The 23,672-nt window shown below is 36.6% G+C and overlaps 1 protein-coding gene across 1 annotated transcript; it reads left to right on the forward strand.

Annotated features, from left to right (window-relative positions):
• LOC139872220 (protein CHROMATIN REMODELING 25) lies at positions 1-5,895 on the forward strand. Its single transcript, XM_071860062.1, has 20 exons — positions 1-329; positions 476-856; positions 1,160-1,243; positions 1,339-1,579; positions 1,644-1,769; positions 1,862-1,918; positions 2,311-2,397; positions 2,653-2,748; positions 2,825-2,875; positions 3,061-3,135; positions 3,242-3,328; positions 3,419-3,510; positions 3,597-3,729; positions 3,907-4,026; positions 4,110-4,223; positions 4,317-4,400; positions 4,483-4,557; positions 4,644-4,702; positions 5,069-5,354; positions 5,534-5,895. Exons 1-20 carry the CDS (start codon positions 136-138, stop codon positions 5,873-5,875), a joined length of 2,784 nt encoding a protein of 927 aa, XP_071716163.1. The 5' UTR covers positions 1-135; the 3' UTR covers positions 5,876-5,895.
• The last annotated feature ends 17,777 nt before the right edge of the window (positions 5,896-23,672 follow it).

The following is a 23,672-nucleotide window of genomic DNA, read 5'->3' on the forward strand; positions in this document are numbered from 1 at the left end:
AATTGGTACAGGTTCTAACATTTTACCGCCATTTTGGTATCAATTCGAAACGCAACTATCGTACTGAACACTCTAAATTGAATCAAGTAACAAGTTAGCCCTAAATTTTCGAAATAAGAACACTAGCTAGGGTTTATGGAAGACGATGAACCTTTTATCTCCATCTCCGATTCCACCGATTCCAGCGACGATTTCACCTGCGAAGAATCTGAATCTGAAGACGAATCTCTATCTACATCTGACATCGATGCTAATTGTAAACCAAACGATGTCGTTCCACCACCACCAGAGCCTAATCTGAAATCGCAAAACGTTAATGCACTTTTGAGGTACACCTGCTTTTAGGTGAAACTTTGTTACAATACACTGTAACTTCATTTATATCAAATTCATATAAATTTGAATTATTATTTATTTATTTATTTTTATTGAATTATTATACATAGCTCAAATTAATCAATGATGTTCATATCAGAGGGAATTTAGTTGTTAGAAGGCAGTCACTACTTCCGCGAGTTCTTTCGGTGACCGAAAGAGAAGCCGTGCTTAGGAAACCGTTTAAGCCTCCTTGTGCTGATGGCTATTCGAATCAGAATGATCAGTTGGCTCGTCGACTTTGTGCTCGCAAACGGTTTGTACCGTGGGGGTCGAACAGGCCTGTTTTAGTTCCCATTACAAACAGGTTGAATATTCCTGTTTCTGTGGAGGAAGAAGTGCCCGAAGAGAGTACAAAGCTGCCGCCGGATATTGAACCTTTGATTTTATGGCAGTCGGAAAAGTGTGAAGACGGTGATGGGAGGTTAATACGTATAGAAGTTGATCATATACTCGTTAAGTTCCTTCGACCCCATCAAAGGTACTTCATTAGATTACATATTTTTTGTCCCCGCGATGGTAGCTTAGTGGTTGGGGGACATGCAGCATAAAGCGGTGGTCATGGATTCAATCCCTGCCCCATGTCCCTTTAAGCATGGGTTACGCGATTTTCCTCTCACATGTTGGCCGTGGGACCGGTCGGTGTGGGGCTGCCAGAGGGTCGGTTTTACCCTTTTTAGATTACATATTTTGTCAGATCTACTGACGTTTACATGTAAGTGGTATATTGGTATATGAGAATTCAGTTGCTTGCTCACAAATTGTAGTTGAATAAATGTTGCAGGGAAGGGGTACAGTTCATGTTCGAATGCGTTTCGGGTGTATGCAGTCCTGATATCAATGGCTGCATACTGGCTGATGACATGGGGTAAGATTGCAAATTTTTACTTGCTATTGCGCATAATGGTGCGATGATGTATATTGATCGTTTCTTATGTATTACATTTGGATTATGTTACATAGGTTAGGGAAGACGTTGCAGTCAATTACATTGTTGTATACTCTTCTTCGTCAAGGATTTGATGGACAGGCAATTGTTAAGAAGGCTATAATTGTAACTCCCACCAGTCTAGTAAGCAATTGGGAGGCTGAAATTCAGAAATGGGTTGGCGAAAGAGTTAAACTTGTTGCATTATGTGAAAGTAGTCGTGATGATGTCATCTCTAGTATTGATAACTTCAGAAGCACCCATAGCCGATTACAGGTAAAGGTCGTTAATGTTTCTTGATGTAAGAAGTAGACACCATCTGATCTTGACTCTGTACTAGGTACTGATTGTTTCTTACGAGACCTTCCGGATGCACGCATCAAAATTTAAAGATAGCGGCTCTTGTGATCTTCTAATATGTGATGAAGCACACAGGTTGAAAAATGACCAGACCTTGACTAATAAAGTAAGAATAGGGATCTTATAAATCTTCTATAACACTAATAAATTGTGGTATGCTAACACCTAATCTGTGACCTTTGTATCTTGTTGAATCAGGCATTGGCTGCTGTATCTTGTAAACGACGCATTTTATTGTCTGGGACTCCGATGCAAGTGAGGGTTATTTCAATATGTTTACTCCTTTCCTTCCTCCCACAAAGATGGCAAAATCTTATCTAACACCTAGCTAAATTTGTTTGCATATTAGAAAATTGTTTAAAATGTCTTTCAGTAACAACAAGATGAAATCTTTTTGAGCTCAAATAATACTATCAACGTATGATAGTTAGTGAAATCAGTGACTAGGTAATTATGGACTGAAAGTCCAACAGAAAAGGTATAAGGTGCAATCAATATAGGATAAGGTGCAATCAATACAGGTCATTCAAAGTCTAAATCTGTTGTGGTTATTATGGGATAGGGGAGGACTAAGTGCTCATTGTTGTCAATTCTTTCCTCTGTTTCATAACACAGTTTTCTTTTCACTTTGTATGTTAAACCACCAGAATCACCTAGAAGAGTTTTATGCCATGGTTAACTTCACTAACCCAGGGATTTTGGGTGATGCTGCACGTTTTCGACGTTACTACGAGGTCAGTTATGTAAATTAGGTTCTTTTTGTTACCGTACAGCTGATTATTCTCTTAACTAATAAACATGGATTTAGACTATCGTTAATTTGAACTTATACTCCTTCGAAATTTTAAATTTCTGCTACTACTTGGCATGTCAGTTATCAATGTATAATAAGTTAAAATGTGCAGTACAACCATCATTGGTCTAATTTATGTATCACTGTGTTAACTTTTGTTCTTTATTCTCTTAAAATTCAAATTACTTATCTGAAGACACCCATCATTTGTGGAAGAGAACCTACTGCTTCTGAAGAAGAGAAAAATCTTGCCAATGAGCGTTCAGCAGAATTGAGTGCAAAGGTCAATCAGGTAATTTTGTCTTATTTAATAAATTTGGGAGATCCACAAGTTTTAGCATCTGCTTATCGTTGCGACCTGTTATCAGTTTATATTGAGGAGGACTAATGCATTGCTATCAAATCATTTACCACCAAAGGTATGAACGTCTTTTTCTAGTTATCAGGCTATGGATTTTTTTATGACAATAGATGTTGTTTTTGTTTTCTCCTTGATTTATTTTATTATAGTTTTTTTCCTTAATGAACTTGTCAATTGTTAATATTGAAGTCACTAGCTTTGTGATTAATCTATTCTTGTTAACGGATGAGTGCAAATATGCAGATAGTCGGGGTCGTTTGTTGTAAGCTGACTCCTCTCCAAAAAGAACTGTACAATCATTTTATTCATTCGAAAAATGTACGTATCTAACTCTACGTTCTTCGTATATGCCTTGATAATGGTCTAAAGTTAAACATCTGGAGTCCGAACACATGATTATTCTCTTTTGGTGTACTGTTTACAGGTGAAACAAGCAATTTCTGAAGACGTGAAACAAACTAAAATTCTGGCTTATATAACGGCCCTGAAAAAGCTCTGTAACCATCCAAAGGTAAAACTTTAGTTGAAGAATTAAAACTTGTGGTGTTTGGTTAATACTATATAGAAAATGTTTTCTGATTAATATACATTACATATGAAGCTGATTTATGATACTATGAAAAGTGGGAACCCCGGGACAGCAGGATTCGAGGGCTGTATGCGCTTTTTCCCTCCAGAAATGTTCTCCGGAAGGTAACATTTTTAGACATTTTTAATTATTTTCTGCCTTTTTGTGCAACGTTTTCCAATTTTTTTTTATCATTCTGTTACTTTAATAGATCTGGATCTTGGACTGGCGGTGATGGAGCGTGGGTTGAACTATCAGGGAAGATGCACGTATTAGCTCGTTTATTGGCTCATTTGCGTAAGAAAACAGATGACCGAATTGTACTGGTTTCAAATTATACACAGGTTTGTAGATTTCACTTTTTAAAAGAAGAGCGTGTATTTTTGTTTGTGTGTTAAGGACTTTAATGCAGTGGTTCAATGTTAGAACACCAGTATTTTGATGTTTGTAATATATCAACTAGTTAATAATTAATTATTTACAAGTCTTTCAGGCTGATCATAATAGCTTTGATTCCGCAGACATTGGACCTTATTGTTCAATTATGCCGAGAAAGAAGATATCCATTTTTGAGGCTTGATGGAGCTACATCAATCAGCAAAAGACAAAAGCTGGTCAACTGCTTCAATGATCAATCGAAGGTATTCAATATTTTATCAAAATCATTAAAAAAATAAATTGGCATTGCTTATATAGTACGACAAGATTCTTCATTATCTTGTAGGACGAGTTTGCATTTCTTTTGAGCAGCAAGGCTGGTGGATGTGGCCTTAACTTGATCGGCGGAAATAGACTTGTTCTGTTTGATCCCGATTGGAATCCTGCTAATGACAAACAAGTACGTTTTGATACAAATTGTTTACTATAGTTGTTCCTTCACAGGATGAAATTACGATTTTTTTTTTTTGTTTTTAAATTTTTTTTTGTGTAGGCTGCTGCAAGAGTGTGGAGGGACGGACAGAAGAAGAGAGTATACATTTATAGATTTCTAAGCACTGGAACCATCGAAGAGAAGGTAATAGATTGTAAATTTCTGTTTCATGGTCAATACTTGAGCAAGGATAAATCATGTGTGATTAGATGTTGGTATTGTGCAGGTGTACCAGCGTCAGATGTCGAAAGAAGGACTTCAAAAAGTAATCCAACAAGAGCAATCTGATTCCAAGATCCAGGTGTCTGTTATTTTGTATTTCCCTTTTTTCAACATAATAAAATTCTTTTGAGTGCGTCATTTAAATATCATAACGAATGAATGCAGGGGAACAATCTTTCAACGGAGGATTTGCGCGATCTATTTACATTTCATGAGGATGCAAAGTAAGTTACTGTTAGTGTTGCAGAACTCAGAATTACTCGGCAAGTACCCGGTCAAACTCGGTCAAAAACCGGTCAAACTCGCCAAAACTCGGGTTTAGTTAGAAAATCAACCAAAACTCGGTATTACTCGAAAATCAGTCTATATTGGTCAAAATTCGGTCGACATCAATCGAAGTCAAACTTGGTCAACATCCAAGTACTCCCAGAGTTTCCAATTACCCCCTAAAAAGTCCTTACCAAGTACCTGCGATCAGTGATTTTTGCAACCCTGGTTACTGTAAACTGTATCCAAAATGAACGAAAGTCATATTAATTAGCATTAATCGCTCAGTGATTGATTCCTTCTAATATATGATATCTTTATAGATCTGAAATTCACGAGAAGATGAACTGCACACGTTGTCAAAACTCTGGAGGACGAGCAGCAGAGGAAATAGCTGATGCGAGCATCGATGAATTTTTAGATGAAGGGTCCCACTCTGACGAAGAGGATATTGGAGGGTTTGCAGGTATTTCGGGATGCTTGCATAACTTAAAAAGCTCGGAAAAACAGGTGGGGTCACCATTGGAAGAGGATCTAGCTAGCTGGGGTCATCATTTTTCTCCGAATACGGTACCTGATACCATTCTGCAAGCATCAGCTGGAGATGAGGTAATTCAGATTAATATTTGACTTAGATACAGTTTTGTTGAACATAAGTTCAGTAGTAGTAGGTTTACATAAACATAACGAAATTCGAATTATGATTGCTCGTATACTCTAGTTCAAATCGAAATAAATATTTACGATTTAAAACTCTAACAGCAACTGATGTGTAGATCTTGTTTCAGGTTACTTTTGTTTTTACAAATCAGATCAGTGGAAAGCTTGTACCTGTGGAGTCAGCGGTTAGGTCAAAAACAGAAAATTTAAACGAGGAGATACACACATCGAAGGGTAATGGATTTAAAAATCAGTGTGTCTCATTAAAACGACAACAAACGATACCGTTTAGTTGGTCCAAAGGCAGGCCCATCAGAAGCAAATTACCAACTGCTATTAGGAAGTCTACTGGAAAACCAATAGAAGGTAAAAGTTGTGTTGCATTAAAACCCAAATCTTTTTTTGAAAATTTGTTGCCTCAAAAGCGATTGTATACTTGTCCTGTAGATGATGACGATGATTTTGCATAACTCAATCAAAGTTTACTACATTTTTCTTGTTTTCACTAAATTATTTCTTTTGTCCATTGGTTATGATTAGCCCCATTTCTGATTTACTTATGACGCAAGCACTTAAGTTTTAGTTTTAGATGCAAATAAACAAATTGAGAAATTCACTATTTGATCTAGTAATGGAGCGTACCCCCGTCATCGGGTATGCTTATTAACGAAAAGTCCTCCAAAGTCTTGATGTATTCGTTTCTAAACTGGGGTGGCAAAGGTGTTCGTATTGATAAGATAGACGAGAAAGTGATCCCTCCCTCCACTCGAGGCCAAAGAGACCGCTTCTAGAAGGACCTTTAACCAGTATGTATAATAAAAAGGAAAAGCGCGCATAGGTATAAGTATGGAAAAAAAGATAGATACCTTACCAAGGCGTGGCAAACCTAATCGTTTTATGTTGAGTGTGGGTGGGTTTGTTGGTAGTTGTAGTTGCTTGTTTAGTAACGTTGATTGTTTCCTGTCTTCGAGTTTATTAGCTTGTTGACATTCTTGTAATTGTTCAATATTAATAATATTTACGGGTGAAAACCCTTTAAGCATAAAAAACTACGGCGTAGATGTTAATAAAGGAAGACCTAGCACACACGTACAACCAAACAATGCGTATGCTTTAAGTGTAGTTAGTCTCTACATGTACAATCCCCGAACCATATGAAAGTGTGGAGCGTATATTGAAATCTTTAGTGTCTGCAGCTAAAAATGATTTAGTTTTATATAAATGCATGTCAATCATCAATATGTTGTGGTCAATTATGATGTGGATTGTGCAATATCAAAAGATAATGGTTGATCTACACCTACTTACTTTACATTTGAAAGTGGAGGAATTTGGTGACTTAAAAAAAGCAAGAAGAAAATGTGATCATTTGATCAAGGATCCAGAGGAGTGACTCATGGACTATGTGACCCACTATGGGTGAAACGTCTCTTACAGGATTTTGGTTTTCCTTTCAAAGAGCAGGCCCGGCCCTAGGGGTGGGCCACACGCCACAAGGGTGACCGCTCAAGTCATCAAACTAAAGGGGGCATCAAATTGTGAAAATGGTTGATTGGTACGTGTCAAATTCTGATATTTCAGACCATGGACTTTTATTCATTCTTACACGTTGAGTTCTAATATCAAACTAATGTACATCTTTAAATATGTAATGTACGTGTGGCATTGAAATTCTGATTTAACAAAAGAAGTGCCACAAGAATGAGAATTACTGTAATAAAATTTGCATTGTGTGAAGGTGCTAAAATAAGATGGTACATTCTTGTCTACTAATTTAATGATATAAAACTTTTTTTAATTTCTCTTTACTTTAATTATTTTTTCTATTTCTATTTCTACATGTTACATTATATTAAACATCTATTGACGTGGCATCTTTGTGGAGAATGACGTTGGTGATACATCGGAACAAATCATTTTTTATATAGCCTACATCGGAACAAAATTGAAATTATATGACTTATTTGTAGCCATATAAAATGCAAAAAAATGTTAAATAATTAAGTTTACCAGTTAAGCAGGTAACCAATCACCAATAACCTACATTAGAACACTTTTCGAAAGTATATAGCCTAAACTAGTATATTTTGAGGTATATAGACTACACGGAGACAAAAGTGAAAGTATATATATATATATATATCTTATTTATAGTTATAATCCTAAAATTTAATAGGGGTATTATTTGATCGTCTTGCCCGGACCAATAAAATACTCAGGACTGACATTGTCAAAGAGTACAAACATATATTGTCATAACAAAGCAACTCGGGATCTTACACACATTCTAGTGCACCATAACTATAGAACACTCGTTAAAGTTGGCACATTCTTCTTCATCAAGAAAAAAACGAGTGTTTAATAGCTACGATCGTCTAATGTACGATCAAATATTTTTCGAAACGAGACCTCTAAAGCCTTCATTTTTGCCTTTTTTCGATTTTGACCGTTTTGAATTTCATTCATATTATTCCTTTTGTGTATGCATGACTTAGCATGGTACATATTCTTTTAAGGCCTATTATTTCACTCGCAATGTAATTATGTACAACGCGTATAAACTTGAATCTAATGTCACTTCATTAAACACGCTTTTTTAAATTATTAATATGCGCCGCCAGATGGAGTACCATTTGGCGGCGCATAACCTTCGGTTTCAGATTGTGCAGAAATTTTCGAGATCAACCTAAAACGACCCTAACATCAAGACTCCTGGATAGTGTCTTGACATTTGAGGTCGTCAGGATGCCGAAATAAGACATTTTACTCATTTTTAATGTTATCTTTGAACGTTTTCAATTTATATCATATTATTAGTTTTGTGTATGCATGACATAGCATGGTATATATCGTTTCAAGGCCTATTATTTCACTCGCAATATAATTATGTATAACGGGTATAAATTTGAATCTAATGTTACTTCATTAAACACTTTTTTTAAATCATTAGTATGCGCTGCCAGATGGAGTACCATTTGGCGGCGCATAACCTTCGTTTTCAGATTGTGCTGAAATTCTCAACATCGTCCTAAAACGGCCGAACGACCAAGACTCTCTGAACGTGCTTTCCATTATAGGTCGTCTAGATTCCAAAAAATACATCTTTCTTCGCAAAATCGCACCACGCACCAAACACCACCGACGGTTCGTGGTGCTTGGTGTTTTGTATCTTTGGCTAAAATGTTCAATCTATCGTATCTTTTGACGCGTAGCTCCGATTTAGTCACCGTTTTTTTTTCAAATCGTGTATTTTTTCGGGATCTATCCGTTGCCAAACTGCCGTAGGCGGTTTGTCCCAAATATTTTTCGAAACGAGACCTCTAAAGCCTTCATTTTTGCCTTTTTTTGATTTTGACCGTTTTGAATTTCATTCATATTATTCCTTTTGTGTATGCATAACTTAGCATGATACATATTCTTTTAAGGCCTATTATTTCACTCGCAATGTAATTATGTACAACACGTATAAACTTGAATCTAATGTCACTTCATTAAACACGCTTTTTTAAATTATTAATATGCGCCGCCAGATGGAGTACCATTTGGCGGCGCATAACCTTCGGTTTCAGATTGTGCAGAAATTCTCGAGATCACCCTAAAACGACCCTAACATCAAGACTCTTGGATAGTGTTTTGACATTTGAGGTCGTCAGGATGCCGAAATAAGACATTTTACTCATTTTTAATGTTCTCTTTGAACGTTTTCAATTTATATCATATTATTAGTTTTGTGTATGCATGACATAGCATGGTATATATCGTTTCAAGGCCTATTATTTCGCTCGCAATGTAATTATGTATAATGGGTATAAATTTGAATCTAATGTTAGTTCATTAAACACGTTTTTTAAATCATTAGTATGCGCTGCCAGATGGAGTACCAATTGGCGGCGCATAACCTTCGTTTTCAGATTGTGCTGAACTCAAAGACGTGTTTTGCGAAACGAGAACTTGTTATCTCCTTTGATGAACTCACTATCGACGATAACCCTCACTTCCTAGGAGGACCGGTTGAAACCATAAATCGTGAAGCCAAACCTTAAAACAACATATGATCCCGACCGTCAAAATTCGTTGAAATACCCTAGAACGTACTTCTCCCTCATTCGTAGAATTGGCAACACAAAATCTCGAAGAAGATTCAACAACTACTACTTCCAACTAAATTTCGGGACGGAATTTCTTTTGAGGTGTGGATAATGTAACATCCCGCGTTTTTCCGTTAAATTTATTTTTAACACCGTCTTTTTTTTAATAATACCTTTCGTTATTTAAATTCGTAGTTTCCGTTGACTAACGTTCATAATAATTCCGTCATTTAATTATAACATCTCTCGTTAACTTGCGTTTTAAAAATATTCGATCGGTTAAATCCCGCACCCGCTTCTAACCTCGAGGGACTAAAATTGACACGGGGCAAACTAGTTGACTAGGTCAACTAGTCCACCCCAATCACCACCATTCAATCATCTCCCTCTCTCTCTCTTTCTCTCTAGCAAGAACACACACACAAACCCCAACTTCATAGAATCATCATCTAAATTCGGATCGGGAAGCAAACTTCAAAACAAATTACATATTCGTGATCCTCGCATCATCCTCTTCGATTTGGTACCAATTTCATCCATTTTGGGTAACATTTCTAAAACACTAAATTTCTCTAAATTCGTTTTATATACTTGAAATTGTGTTAGTTAGTGTCTATGGCTCGTGTGTAACATGAATATATGTTTTGTTTGCTCGATTTGTGGTTTGGAGTAACTAGTTTGAGTTTTTGAAATGGGTTTGCTTAATCCTTGATTTTGGATGAGTTAATGTTGTTAGATTGTTAAAGTGCATGTTTTAATTGTGTTACTAGTATCATTAGCCACATTTGGATGTGTAGGTTGATTAAGAAAACTTCAAAAACCCGATTAATGATTTTGTGATGTTTGATTAGGGTTTGATAGACTTAAAACGAGCTTTTGATGTTTCGAATGCCATGAAATGTTATTAGTAAGTGTTTAGTTGTAATGTATGCTTCATTACCTTCGAAACGGCATATCGTATGTGTAAATTGGATTCCCGAATCATAAAATACGTTTTACGAACTTGAAACTTTGAAAATAAACCTTTCTTGATCAATTGACGAGTTTTCAGTTATTGTAAATGATGTTTTTGATTGATGATATGTGGTTAGTTGTATTCCTTGTCGAAATAGCTTTCCGATGATATAAAATACATGTTCTAATTGTTTGCGGATCATAAAATGTGATTGTTTGTGTTTTGGTTCGTGCATACTTTGAAAACTGACCAGAATTCTCTGCCCAGATGGTGGCGCGGCGCGCCCCATCCCCGCGCGGCGCGCGGATTGGCCTGGCCAGATTCTGCTTTGTTTGGCGCATTTCACGCGAAATGTTTGACTAGCTATCGACCTCCGATTCACATGAAACTTGTTTTAATATACTTGTATATGAATATTTAGCATAGAAAAATAGACCGGGACCCGACCCGAACGCGTTGACTTTTTCGTTGACTTTGACCAAGTTTGACTTTTAGTCAAACTTAACCAAACTTTTATACAATCATTCTAACATGCTTTTATACTTGTTTCTTGTATGAAACTTGACAACGTGATTCACATGCTATACTTAATCGAGTCGTAACGAGCCATAGGACTAATTGAACACATTTCACCCGACCTTGTGTCGTAACCGGTTAATTGATACAACTTATTTGTTTAGGTCAAGGCTAAGCAACTTTCATGCATACGTTACTTTGTGAAGTACTTTTATACTCGTGCACTCGAGGTGAGATCATAGTCCCACCTTTTCAACAACTTTTTATACTTTTAAATTGTGGGCTGAGAAACATATACTTTGTTACATTTTGTACTACTTACTTTTATACTTTGAACACAAGTACAAGGAAAACAAACATTCCACAGCGAGTTAGAACAAAAATCCTCAATTCGATTATCATTAGTTACACTTGCAGGGTGTAAGCGAGAACTTATATTGTGTGGCCATACGGGTTTGACAAACCCTCATTACGGACGGTTCGCTACCGTCTACGGATGAAATATATTTTCGGGAAACAGTGTATGTTCTAACACTATTGTGATGGGGTTCTATGGAAGGAAACGTTAAGTCTTGATAATTGGGTGCTCGCGAACAATACTTTTGGAATGCAAACGATTTTGATAATCAACTATGGGAATACTAAATCTTGTGGTTCAAAAACAACGTTTACAAATACATCTATGATTTCACCAACGTTTTTCGTTGACAGTTTTCTATATGTTTCTCAGGTTCATACTTGGCTATTTGATACATGCTTCCGCGTACACTCATACTTGCTTGGAGTCGAGCATACATACATACATACGCTAGGGATATCATTTTTGGATTCAAACTTTTGTTTACTTACTTACGCTATTTATAGCAACTGTGGTTTCAAACTAATTATGTCGCAAGTTATTTCATTTATACTTTATGACTTTTGTAAACTTAAACTTATTGTCGATCCGTTTGTTAAACTAAACTTTGTACCTTTCAAATGAACGCGACATAATTTTGGTCAAACGAGTCTCATATAGGGACAACGACCACGCAACGGGACCTAAGTTAACGATGCCGTCAATAACGGTTTTGGTCGGGTCGTTACATATTATTTCACTCGCAATGTAATTATGTATAACGGGTATAAATTTGAATATAATGTTACTTCATTAAACACGTTTTTTTTAATCATTAGTAAGCGCTGCCAGATGGAGTACCATTTGGCGTCGCATAACCTTCGTTTTCAGATTGTGCTGAAATTCTCAAGATCGTCCTAAAACGGTCGAACGACCAAGACTCTCTGAACGTGCTTTCCATTCTAGGTCGTCTAGATTCCAAAAAATACATCTTTCTTCGCAAAATCGCACCACACACCAAACACCACCGACGGTTCGTGGTGCTTGGTTTTTTGTATCTTTGGCTAAAATGTTCAAACTATCGTATCTTTTGACGCGTAGCTCTGATTTAGTCAACGTTTTTTTTTTCAAATCGTGTATTTTTTCGGGATCTATCCGTTGGCAAACTGCCGTAGGCGGTTTTTCCTAAATAATTTTCGAAACGAGACCTCTAAAGCCTTCATTTTTGCCTTTTTTCGATTTTGACCGTTTTGAATTTCATTCATATTATTCGTTTTGTGTATGCATGACTTAGCATGGTACATATTCTTTTAAGGCCTATTATTTCACTCGCAATGTAATTATGTACAACGCATATAAACTTGAATCTAATGTCACTTCATTAAACACGCTTTTTTAAATTATTAATATGCGCCACCAGAAGGAGTACCATTTGGCGGCGCATAAACTTCGATTTCAGTTAGTGCAAAAATTCTCGAGATCACCCTTAAACGACCCTAACATCAAGACTCCTGGATAGTGTCTTGACATTTGAGGTCGTCAGGATGCCGAAAAAAGACATTTTACTCATTTTTAATGTTCTCTTTGAACGTTTTCAATTTATATCATATTATTAGTTTTGTATATGCATGACATAGCATGGTATATATCGTTTCAAAGCCTATTATTTCACTCGCAATGTAATTATGTATAACGGGTATAAATTTGAATCTAATGTTACTTCATTAAACACGTTTTTTTAAATCATTGGTATGCGCTGCCAGATGGAGTACCATTTGGCGGCGCATAACCTTCGTTTTCAGATTGTGCTGAAATTCTCAACATCGTCCTAAAACGGCCGAACGAGCAAGACTCTCTGAACGTGCTTTCCATTAGAGGTCGTCTAGATTCCAAAAAATACATCTTTCTTTGCAAAATTGCACCACGCACCAAACACCACCGACGGTTCGTGGTGCTTGGTGTTTTGTATCTTTGGCTAAAATGTTCAATCTATCGTATCTTTTGACGCGTAGCTCCGATTTAGTCACCGTTTTTTTTCAAATAGTGTATTTTTTCGGAATCTATCCGTTGGCAAACTTCCATAGGCGGTTTGTCCTAAATATTTTTCGAAACCAGACCTCTAAAGCCTTCATTTTTGTCTTTTTTCGATTTTGACCGTTTTGAATTTCATTCATATTATTCCTTTTGTGTATGCATGACTTAGCATGGTACATATTCTTTTAAGGCCTATTATTTCACTCGCAATGTAATTATGTACAACGCGTATAAACTTGAATCTAATGTCACTTCATTAAACACGCTTTTTTAAATTATTAATATACGCCGCCAGATGGAGTACTATTTGGCGGCGCATAACCTTCGGTTTCAGATTGTGCAGAAATTCTCGAGATCACCCTAAAACGACCCTAACATCAAGACTCCTGGATAGTGTCTTGACATTTGAGGTCGTCAGGATGCCGAAATAAGACATTTTACTCATTTTTAATGTTCTCTTTGAACGTTTTCAATTTATATCATATTATTAGTTTTGTGTATGCATGACATAGCATGGTATATATCGTTTCAAGGCCTATTATTTCACTCGCAATGTAATTATGTATAACGGGTATAAATTTGAATCTAATGTTAGTTCATTAAACACGTTTTTTAAATCATTAGTATGCGCTGCCAGATGGAGTACCAATTGGCGGCGCATAACCTTCGTTTTCAGATTGTGCTGAAATCCTCAAGATCGTCCTAAAACGGCCGAACGAGCAAAACTCTCTGAACGTGCTTTCCATTGTAGGTCGTCTAGATTCCAAAAAATACATCTTTCTTTGCAAAATCGCACCACGCACCAAACACCACCGACGGTTCGTGGTGCTTGGTGTTTTGTATCTTTGGCTAAAATGTTCAATCTATCGTATCTTTTGACGCGTAGCTCCGATTTAGTCACTGTTTTTTTTCAAATCGTGTATTTTTTCGGCATCTATCCGTTGGTAAACTGCCGTAGGCGGTTTGTACCAAATATTTTTCGAAACGAGACCTCTAAAGCCTTCATTTTTTCCTTTTTCGATTTTGACCGTTATGAATTTCATTCATATTATTCCTTTTGTGTATGCATGACTTTGCATGGTACATATTATTTTAAGGCCTATTATTTCACTCGCAATGTAATTATGTACAACGCGTATAAACTTGAATCTAATGTCATTTCATTAAACACGCTTTTTTAAATTATTAATATGCGCCGCCAGATGGAGTACCATTTGGCAGTGCATAACCTTCGGTTTCAGATTGTGCAGAAATTCTCGAGATCACCCTAAAACGACCCTAACATCAAGACTCCTGGATAGTGTCTTGACATTCGAGGTCGTCAGGATGCCGAAAAAACACATTTTACTCATTTTTAATGTTCTCTTTGAACGTTTTCAATTTATATCATATTATTAGTTTTGTGTATGCATGACATAGCATGGTATATATCGTTTCAAGGCCTATTATTTCACTCGCAATGTAATTATGTATAACGGGTATAAATTTGAATCTAATGTTACTTCATTAAACACGTTTTTTTAATCATTAGTATGCGCTGCCAGATGGAGTACCATTTGGCGTCGCATAACCTTCGTTTTCAGATTGTGCTGAAATTCTCAAGATCGTCCTAAAACGGTCGAACGACCAAGACTCTCTGAACGTGCTTTCCATTCTAGGTCATCTAGATTCCAAAAAATACATCTTTCTTCGCAAAATCGCACCACACACCAAACACCACCGACGGTTCGTGGTGCTTGGTTTTTTGTATCTTTGGCTAAAATGTTCAAACTATCGTATCTTTTGACGCGTAGCTCTGATTTAGTCAACGTTTTTTTTTTCAAATCGTGTATTTTTTCGGGATCTATCCGTTGGCAAACTGCCGTAGGCGGTTTGTCCTAAATAATTTTCGAAACGAGACCTCTAAAGCCTTCATTTTTGCCTTTTTTCGATTTTGACCGTTTTGAATTTCATTCATATTATTCGTTTTGTGTATGCATGACTTAGCATGGTACATATTCTTTTAAGGCCTATTATTTCACTCGCAATGTAATTATGTACAACGCGTATAAACTTGAATCTAATGTCACTTCATTAAACACGCTTTTTTAAATTATTAATATGCGCCGCCAGAAGGAGTACCATTTGGCGGCGCATAAACTTCGGTTTCAGTTAGTGCAAAAATTCTCGAGATCACCCTTAAACGACCCTAACATCAAGACTCCTGGATAGTGTCTTGACATTTGAGGTCGTCAGGATGCCGAAAAAAGACATTTTACTCATTTTTAATGTTCTCTTTGAACGTTTTCAATTTATATCATATTATTAGTTTTGTATATGCATGACATAGCATGGTATATATCGTTTCAAAGCCTATTATTTCACTCGCAATGTAATTATGTATAACGGGTATAAATTTGATTCTTATGTTACTTCATTAAACACGTTTTTTTAAATCATTGGTATGCGCTGCCAGATGGAGTACCATTTGGCGGCGCATAACCTTCGTTTTCAGATTGTGCTGAAATTCTCAACATCGTCCTAAAACGGCCGAACGAGCAAGACTCTCTGAACGTGCTTTCCATTAGAGGTCGTCTAGATTCCAAAAAATACATCTTTCTTTGCAAAATTGCACCACGCACCAAACACCACCGACGGTTAGTGGTGCTTGGTGTTTTGTATCTTTGGCTAAAATGTTCAATCTATCGTATCTTTTGACGCGTAGCTCCGATTTAGTCACCGTTTTTTTTCAAATAGTGTATTTTTTCGGAATCTATCCGTTGGCAAACTTCCGTAGGCGGTTTGTCCTAAATATTTTTCGAAACCAGACCTCTAAAGCCTTCATTTTTGCCTTTTTTCGATTTTGACCGTTTTGAATTTCATTCATATTATTCCTTTTGTGTATGCATGACTTAGCATGGTACATATTCTTTTAAGGCCTATTATTTCACTCGCAATGTAATTATGTACAACGCGTATAAACTTGAATCTAATGTCACTTCATTAAACACGCTTTTTTAAATTATTAATATGCGCCGCCAGATGGAGTACCATTTGGCGGCGCATAACCTTCGGTTTCAGATTGTGCAGAAATTCTCGAGATCACCCTAAAACGACCCTAACATCAAGACTCCTGGATAGTGTCTTGACATTTGAGGTCGTCAGGATGCCGAAATAAGACATTTTACTCATTTTTAATGTTCTCTTTGAACGTTTTCAATTTATATCATATTATTAGTTTTGTGTATGCATGACATAGCATGGTATATATCGTTTCAAGGCCTATTATTTTACTCGCAATGTAATTATGTATAACGGGTATAAATTTGAATCTAATGTTACTTCATTAAACACGTTTTTTTTAAATCATTAGTATGCGCTGCCAGATGGAGTACCATTTGGCGGCGCATAACCTTCGTTTTCATATTTTGCTGAAATTCTCAAGATCGTCCTAAAACGGCCGAACAACCAAGACTCTCTGAACGTGCTTTCCATTATAGGTCGTCTAGATTCCAAAAATACATCTTTCTTCTCAAAATCGCACCACGCACCAAACACCACCGACGGTTCGTGGTGCTTGGTGTTTTGTATCTTTGGCTAAAATGTTCAATCTATCGTATCTTTTGACGCGTAGCTCCGATTTAGTCACCGTTTTTTTCAAATCATGTATTTTTTTCGGCATGTATCCGTTGGCAAACTGCCGTAGGCGGTTTGTACCAAATATTTTTCGAAACGAGACCTCTAAAGCCTTCATTTTTGCCTTTTTTCGATTTTGACCGTTTTGAATTTCATTCATATTATTTCTTTTGTGTATGCATGACTTAGCATGGTACATATTCTTTTAAGGCCTATTATTTCACTAGCAATGTAATTATGTACAACGCGTATAAACTTGAATCTAATGTCACTTCATTAAACACGCTTTTTTAAATTATTAATATGCGCCGCCAGAAGGAGTACCATTTGGCGGCGCATAAACTTCGGTTTCAGTTAGTGCAAAAATTCTCGAGATCACCCTAAAACGACCCTAACATCAAGACTCCTGGATAGTGTCTTGACATTTGAGGTTGTCAGGATGCCGAAATAAGACATTTTACTCATTTTTAATGTTCTCTTTGAACGTTTTCAATTTATATCATATTATTAGTTTTGTGTATGCATGACATAGCATGGTATATATCGTTTCAAGGCCTATTATTTCACTCGCAATGTAATTATGTGTAACGGGTATAAATTTGAATCTAATGTTACTACATTAAACACGTTTTTTTAAATCATTAGTATGCGCTGCCAGATGGAGTACCATTTGGCGGCGCATAACCTTCGTTTTCAGATTGTGCTGAAATTCTCAACATCGTCCTAAAACGGCCGAACGAGCAAGACTCTCTGAACGTGCTTTCCATTAGAGGTCGTCTAGATTCCAAAAAATACATCTTTCTTTGCAAAATCGCACCACGCACCAAACACCACCGACGGTTCGTGGTGCTTGGTGTTTTGTATCTTTGGCTAAAATGTTCAATCTATCGTATCTTTTGACGCGTAGCTCCGATTTAGTCACCGTTTTTTTTTTCAAATAGTGTATTATTCAGAATCTATCCGTTGGCAAACTTTCGTAGGCGATTTGTCCTAAATATTTTTCGAAACGAGACCTCTAAAGCCTTCATTTTTGCCTTTTTTCGATTTTGACCGTTTTGAATTTCATTCATATTATTCCTTTTGTGTATGCATGACTTAGCATGGTACATATTCTTTTAAGTCCTATTATTTCACTCGCAATGTAACTATGTACAACGCGTATAAACTTGAATCTAATGTCACTTCATTAAACACGCTTTTTTAAATTATTAATATGCGCCGCCAGATAGAGTACCATTTGGCGGCGCATAACCTTCGGTTTCAGATTATGCAGAAATTCTCGAGATCACCCTAAAACGACCCTAACATCAAGACTCCTGGATAGTGTCTTGACATTTGAGGTCGTCAGGATGCCAAAATAAGACATTTTACTCATTTTTAATGTTCTCTTTGAGCGTTTTCAATTTATATCATATTATTAGTTTTGTGTATGCATGACATAGCATGGTATATATCATTTCAAGGCCTATTATTTCACTCGCAATGTAATTATGTATAACGGGTATAAATTTGAATCTAATGTTACTTCATTAAACACGTTTTTTTAAATCATTAGTATGCGCTGCCAGATGGAGTACCATTTGGCGGCGCATAACCTTCGTTTTCAGATTGTGCTGAAATTCTCAACATCGTCCTAAAACGGCCGAACGAGCAAGACTCTCTGAACGTGCTTTCCATTATAGGTCGTCTAGATTCCAAAAACTACAATCTTTCTTCGCAAAATCGCACCACACACCAAACACCACCGACGGTTCGTGGTGCTTGGTGTTTTGTATCTTTGGCTAAAATGTTCAATCTATCGTATCTTTTGACGCGTAGCTCCGATTTAGTCACTGTTTTTTTATCAAATCGTGTATTTTTTCGGCATCTATCCGTTGGCAAACTGCCGTAGGCAGTTTGTACCAAATATTTTTCGAAACGAGACCTCTAAAGCCTTCATTTTTGCCTTTTTTCGATTTTGACCGTTTTGAATTTCATTCATATTATTCCTTTTGTGTATGCATGACTTTGCATGGTACATATTATTTTAAGGCCTATTATTTCACTCGCAATGTAATTATGTACAACGCGTATAAACTTGAATCTTATGTCATTTCATTAAACACGCTTTTTTAAATTATTAATATGCGCCGCCAGATGGAGTACCATTTGGCGGCGCATAACCTTCGGTTTCAGATTGTGCAGAAATTCTCGAGATCACCCTAAAACGACCCTAACATCAAGACTCCTGGATAGTGTCTTGACATTCGAGGTCGTCAGGATGCCGAAAAAAGACATTTTACTCATTTTTAATGTTTTCTTTGAACGTTTTCAATTTATATCATATTATTAGTTTTGTGTATGCATGACATAGCATGGTATATATCGTTTCAAGGCCTATTATTTCACTCGCAATGTAATTATGTATAACGGGTATAAATTTGAATTTAATGTTACTTCATTAAACACGTTTTTTTTAATCATTAGTATGCGCTGCCAGATGGAGTACCATTTGGCGTCGCATAACCTTCGTTTTCAGATTGTGCGGAAATTCTCAAGATCGTCCTAAAACGGTCGAACGACCAAGACTCTCTGAACGTGCTTTCCATTCTAGGTCGTCTAGATTCCAAAAAATACATCTTTCTTCGCAAAATCGCACCACACACCAAACACCACCGACGGTTCGTGGTGCTTGGTTTTTTGTATCTTTGGCTAAAATGTTCAAACTATCGTATATTTTGACGCGTAGCTCCGATTTAGTCACCGTTTTTTTTTTCAAATCGTGTATTTTTTCGGGATCTATCCGTTGGCAAATTGCCGTAGGCGGTTTGTCCTAAATAATTTTCGAAACAAGATCTCTAAAGCCTTCATTTTTGCCTTTTTTCGATTTTGACCGTTTTGAATTTCATTCATATTATTCCTTTTGTGTATGCATGACTTAGCATGGTACATATTCTTTTAAGGCCTATTATTTCACTCGCAATGTAATTATGTACAACGCGTATAAACTTGAATCTAATGTCACTTCATTAAACACGCTTTTTTAAATTATTAATATGCGCCGCCAGAAGGAGTACCATTTGGCGGCGCATAAACTTCGGTTTCAGTTAGTGCAAAAATTATCGAGATCACCCTTAAAAGACCCTAACATCAAGACACCTGGATAGTGTCTTGACATTTGAGGTCGTCAGGATGCCGAAAAAAGACATTTTACTCATTTTTAATGTTCTCTTTGAACGTTTTCAATTTATATCATATTATTAGTTTTGTGTATGCATGACATAGCATGGTATATATCGTTTCAAAGCCTATTATTTCACTCGCAATGTAATTATGTATAACGGGTATAAATTTGAATCTAATGTTACTTCATTAAACACGTTTTTTTAAATCATTCGCATGCGCTGCCAGATGGAGTACCATTTGGCGGCGCATAACCTTCGTTTTCAGATTGTGCTGAAATTCTCAACATCGTCCTAAAACGGCCGAACGAGCAAGACTCTCTGAACGTGCTTTCCATTAGAGGTCGTCTAGATTCCAAAAAATACATCTTTCTTTGCAAAATTGCACCACGCACCAAACACCACCGACGGTTCGTGGTGCTTGGTGTTTTGTATCTTTGGCTAAAATGTTCAATCTATCGTATCTTTTGACGCGTAGCTCCGATTTAGTCACTGTTTTTTTCAAATCGTGTATTTTTTCGGAATCTATCCGTTGGCAAACTTCCGTAGGCAGTTTGTCCTAAATATTTTTCGAAACGAGAACTCTAAAGCCTTCATTTTTGCCTTTTTTCGATTTTGACCGTTTTGAATTTCATTCATATTATTCCTTTTGTGTATGCATGACTTAGCATGGTACATATTCTTTTAAGGCCTATTATTTCACTCGCAATGTAATTATGTACAACGCGTATAAACTTGAATCTAATGTCACTTCATTAAACACTCTTTTTTAAATTATTAATATGCGACGCCAGATGGAGTACCATTTGGCGGCACATAACCTTCGATTTCAGATTGTGCAGAAATTCTCGAGATCACCGTAAAACGACCCTAACATCAAGACCCCTAGATAGTGTCTTGACATTTGAGGTCGTCAGGATGCCGAAATAAGACATTTTACTCATTTTTAATGTTCTCTTTGAACGTTTTCAATTTATATCATATTATTAGTTTTGTGTATGCATGACATAGCATGGTATATATCGTTTCAAGGCCTATTATTTCACTCGCAATGTAATTATGTATAACGGGTATAAATTTGAATCTAATGTTACTTCATTAAACACGTTTTTTTTTTAAAATCATTAGTATGCGCTGCCAGATGGAGTACCATTTGGCGGCGCATAACCTTCGTTTTCATATTTTTCTGAAATTCTCAAGATCGTCCAAAAACGGCCGAACGACCAAGACTCTCTGAACGTGCTTTCCATTATAGGTCGTCTAGATTCCAATAATACATCTTTCTTCGCAAAATCGCACCACGCACCAAACACCACCGACGGTTCGTGGTGCTTGGTGTTTTATATCTTTGGCTAAAATGTTCAATCTATCGTATCTTTTGACGCGTAGCTCCGATTTAGTCACCGTTTTTTTTCAAATCATGTATTTTTTTGGCATCTATCCGTTGGCAAACTGCCGTAGGCGGTTTGTACCAAATATTTTTCGAAACGAGACCTCTAAAGCCTTCATTTTTGCCTTTTTTCGATTTTGACCGTTTTGAATTTCATTCATATTATTCCTTTTGTGTATGCATGACTTAGCATGGTACATATTCTTTTAAGGCCTATTATTTCACTCGCAATGTAATTATGTACAACGCGTATAAACTTGAATCTAATGTCACTTCATTAAACACGCTTTTTTAAATTATTAATATGCGCCGCCAGAAGGAGTACCATTTGGCGGCGCATAAACTTCGGTTTCAGTTAGTGCAAAAATTCTCGAGATCACCCTAAAACGACCCTAACATCAAGACTCCTGGATAGTGTCTTGACATTTGAGGTCGTCAGGATGCCGAAATAAGACATTTTACTCATTTTTAATGTTCTCTTTGGACGTTTTTAATTTATATCATATTATTAGTTTTGTGTATGCATGACATAGCATGGTATATATCGTTTCAAGGCCTATTATTTCACTCGCAATGTAATTATGTATAACGGGTATAAATTTGAATCTAATGTTACTTCATTAAACACGTTTTTTTTAAATCATTAGTATGCGCTGCCAGATGGAGTACCATTTGGCGGCGCATAACCTTCATTTTCAGATTGTGCTGAAATTCTCAACATCGTCCTAAAACGGCCGAACGAACAAGACTCTCTGAACGTGCTTTCCATTAGAGGTCGTCTAGATCCAAAAAATACATCTTTCTTCGCAAAATCGCACCACGCACCAATCACCACCGACGGTTCGTGGTGCTTGGTGTTTTGTATCTTTGGCTAAAATGTTCAATCTATCGTATCTTTTGACGCGCAGCTCCGATTTAGTCATCGTTTTTTTTTCAAATCGTGTATTTTTTTCAGAATCTATCCGTTGGCAAACTTCCGTAGGCGGTTTGTCCTAAATATTTTTCGAAACGAGACCTCTAAAGCCTTCATTTTTGCCTTTTTTCGATTTTGACCGTTTTGAATTTCATTCATATTATTCCTTTTGTGTATGCATGACTTAGCATGGTACATATTCTTTTAAGTCCTATTATTTCACTAGCAATGTAATTATGTACAACGCGTATAAACTTGAATCTAATGTCACTTCATTAAACACGCTTTTTTAAATTATTAATATGCGCCGCCAGATAGAGTACCATTTGGCGGCGCATAACCTTCGGTTTCAGATTGTGCAGAAATTCTCGAGATCACCCTAAAATGACCCTAACATCAAGACTCCTGGATAGTGTCTTGACATTTGAGGTCGTCAAGATGCCAAAATAAGACATTTTACTCATTTTTAATGTTCTCTTTGAGCGTTTTCAATTTATATCATATTATTAGTTTTGTGTATGCATGACATAGCATGGTATATATCGTTTCAAGGCCTATTATTTCACTCGCAATGTAATTATGTATAACGGGTATAAATTTGAATCTAATGTTACTTCATTAAACACGTTTTTTTAAATCACTAGTATGCGCTGCCAGATGGAGTACCATTTGGCGGCGCATAACCTTCGTTTTCAGATTGTGCTGAAATTCTCAGGATCGTCCTAAAACGGCCGAACGAGCAAGACTCTCTGAACGTGCTTTCCATTATAGGTCGTCTAGATTCCAAAAACTACATCTTTCTTCGCAAAATCGCACCACACACCAAACACCACCGACGGTTCGTGGTGCTTGGTGTTTTGTATCTTTGGCTAAAATGTTCAATCTATCGTATCTTTTGACGCGTAGCTCCGATTTAGTCACTGTTTTTTTTTTCAAATCGTGTATTTTTTCGGCATCTATCCGTTGGCAAACTGCCGTAGGCGGTTTGTGTAACGATCCCGACAAATCGTCAAGTGACGGCGTCGGCTACGTGGGTCCCATTACCTGATTATAAGTCTTTTAGATAACTTTTGACCAAAATATGTCGCCTTCATTTCAAAATAAAGATTGTTTCAAAGTTTACAAGAATTGTTCAACCAATAGTTAAGTTACAACGTTATAATACGAATGAAATCTAGGCGACACGGTTTAAAGTAAAGTCAAAAGACGCTCCATGAAATGCACGTATACTCGACATCCAATGCAAGTATCAAATAAT

The sequence above is a fragment of the Rutidosis leptorrhynchoides genome, chromosome 10 (assembly GCF_046630445.1).
Source record: "Rutidosis leptorrhynchoides isolate AG116_Rl617_1_P2 chromosome 10, CSIRO_AGI_Rlap_v1, whole genome shotgun sequence".
Lineage (NCBI taxonomy): Eukaryota > Viridiplantae > Streptophyta > Magnoliopsida > Asterales > Asteraceae > Rutidosis > Rutidosis leptorrhynchoides.

Bases quoted from the DNA above. Each gene is read 5' to 3' on its own strand.
- LOC139872220 (XM_071860062.1), top strand. From the start codon at position 136: ATGGAAGACGATGAACCTTTTATCTCCATCTCCGATTCCACCGATTCC. The intron at 330-475 runs GTACACCTGCTT...TGTTCATATCAG, and splicing joins AACGTTAATGCACTTTTGAG to AGGGAATTTAGTTGTTAGAA. The intron at 5,355-5,533 runs GTAATTCAGATT...ATCTTGTTTCAG, and splicing joins AAGCATCAGCTGGAGATGAG to GTTACTTTTGTTTTTACAAA.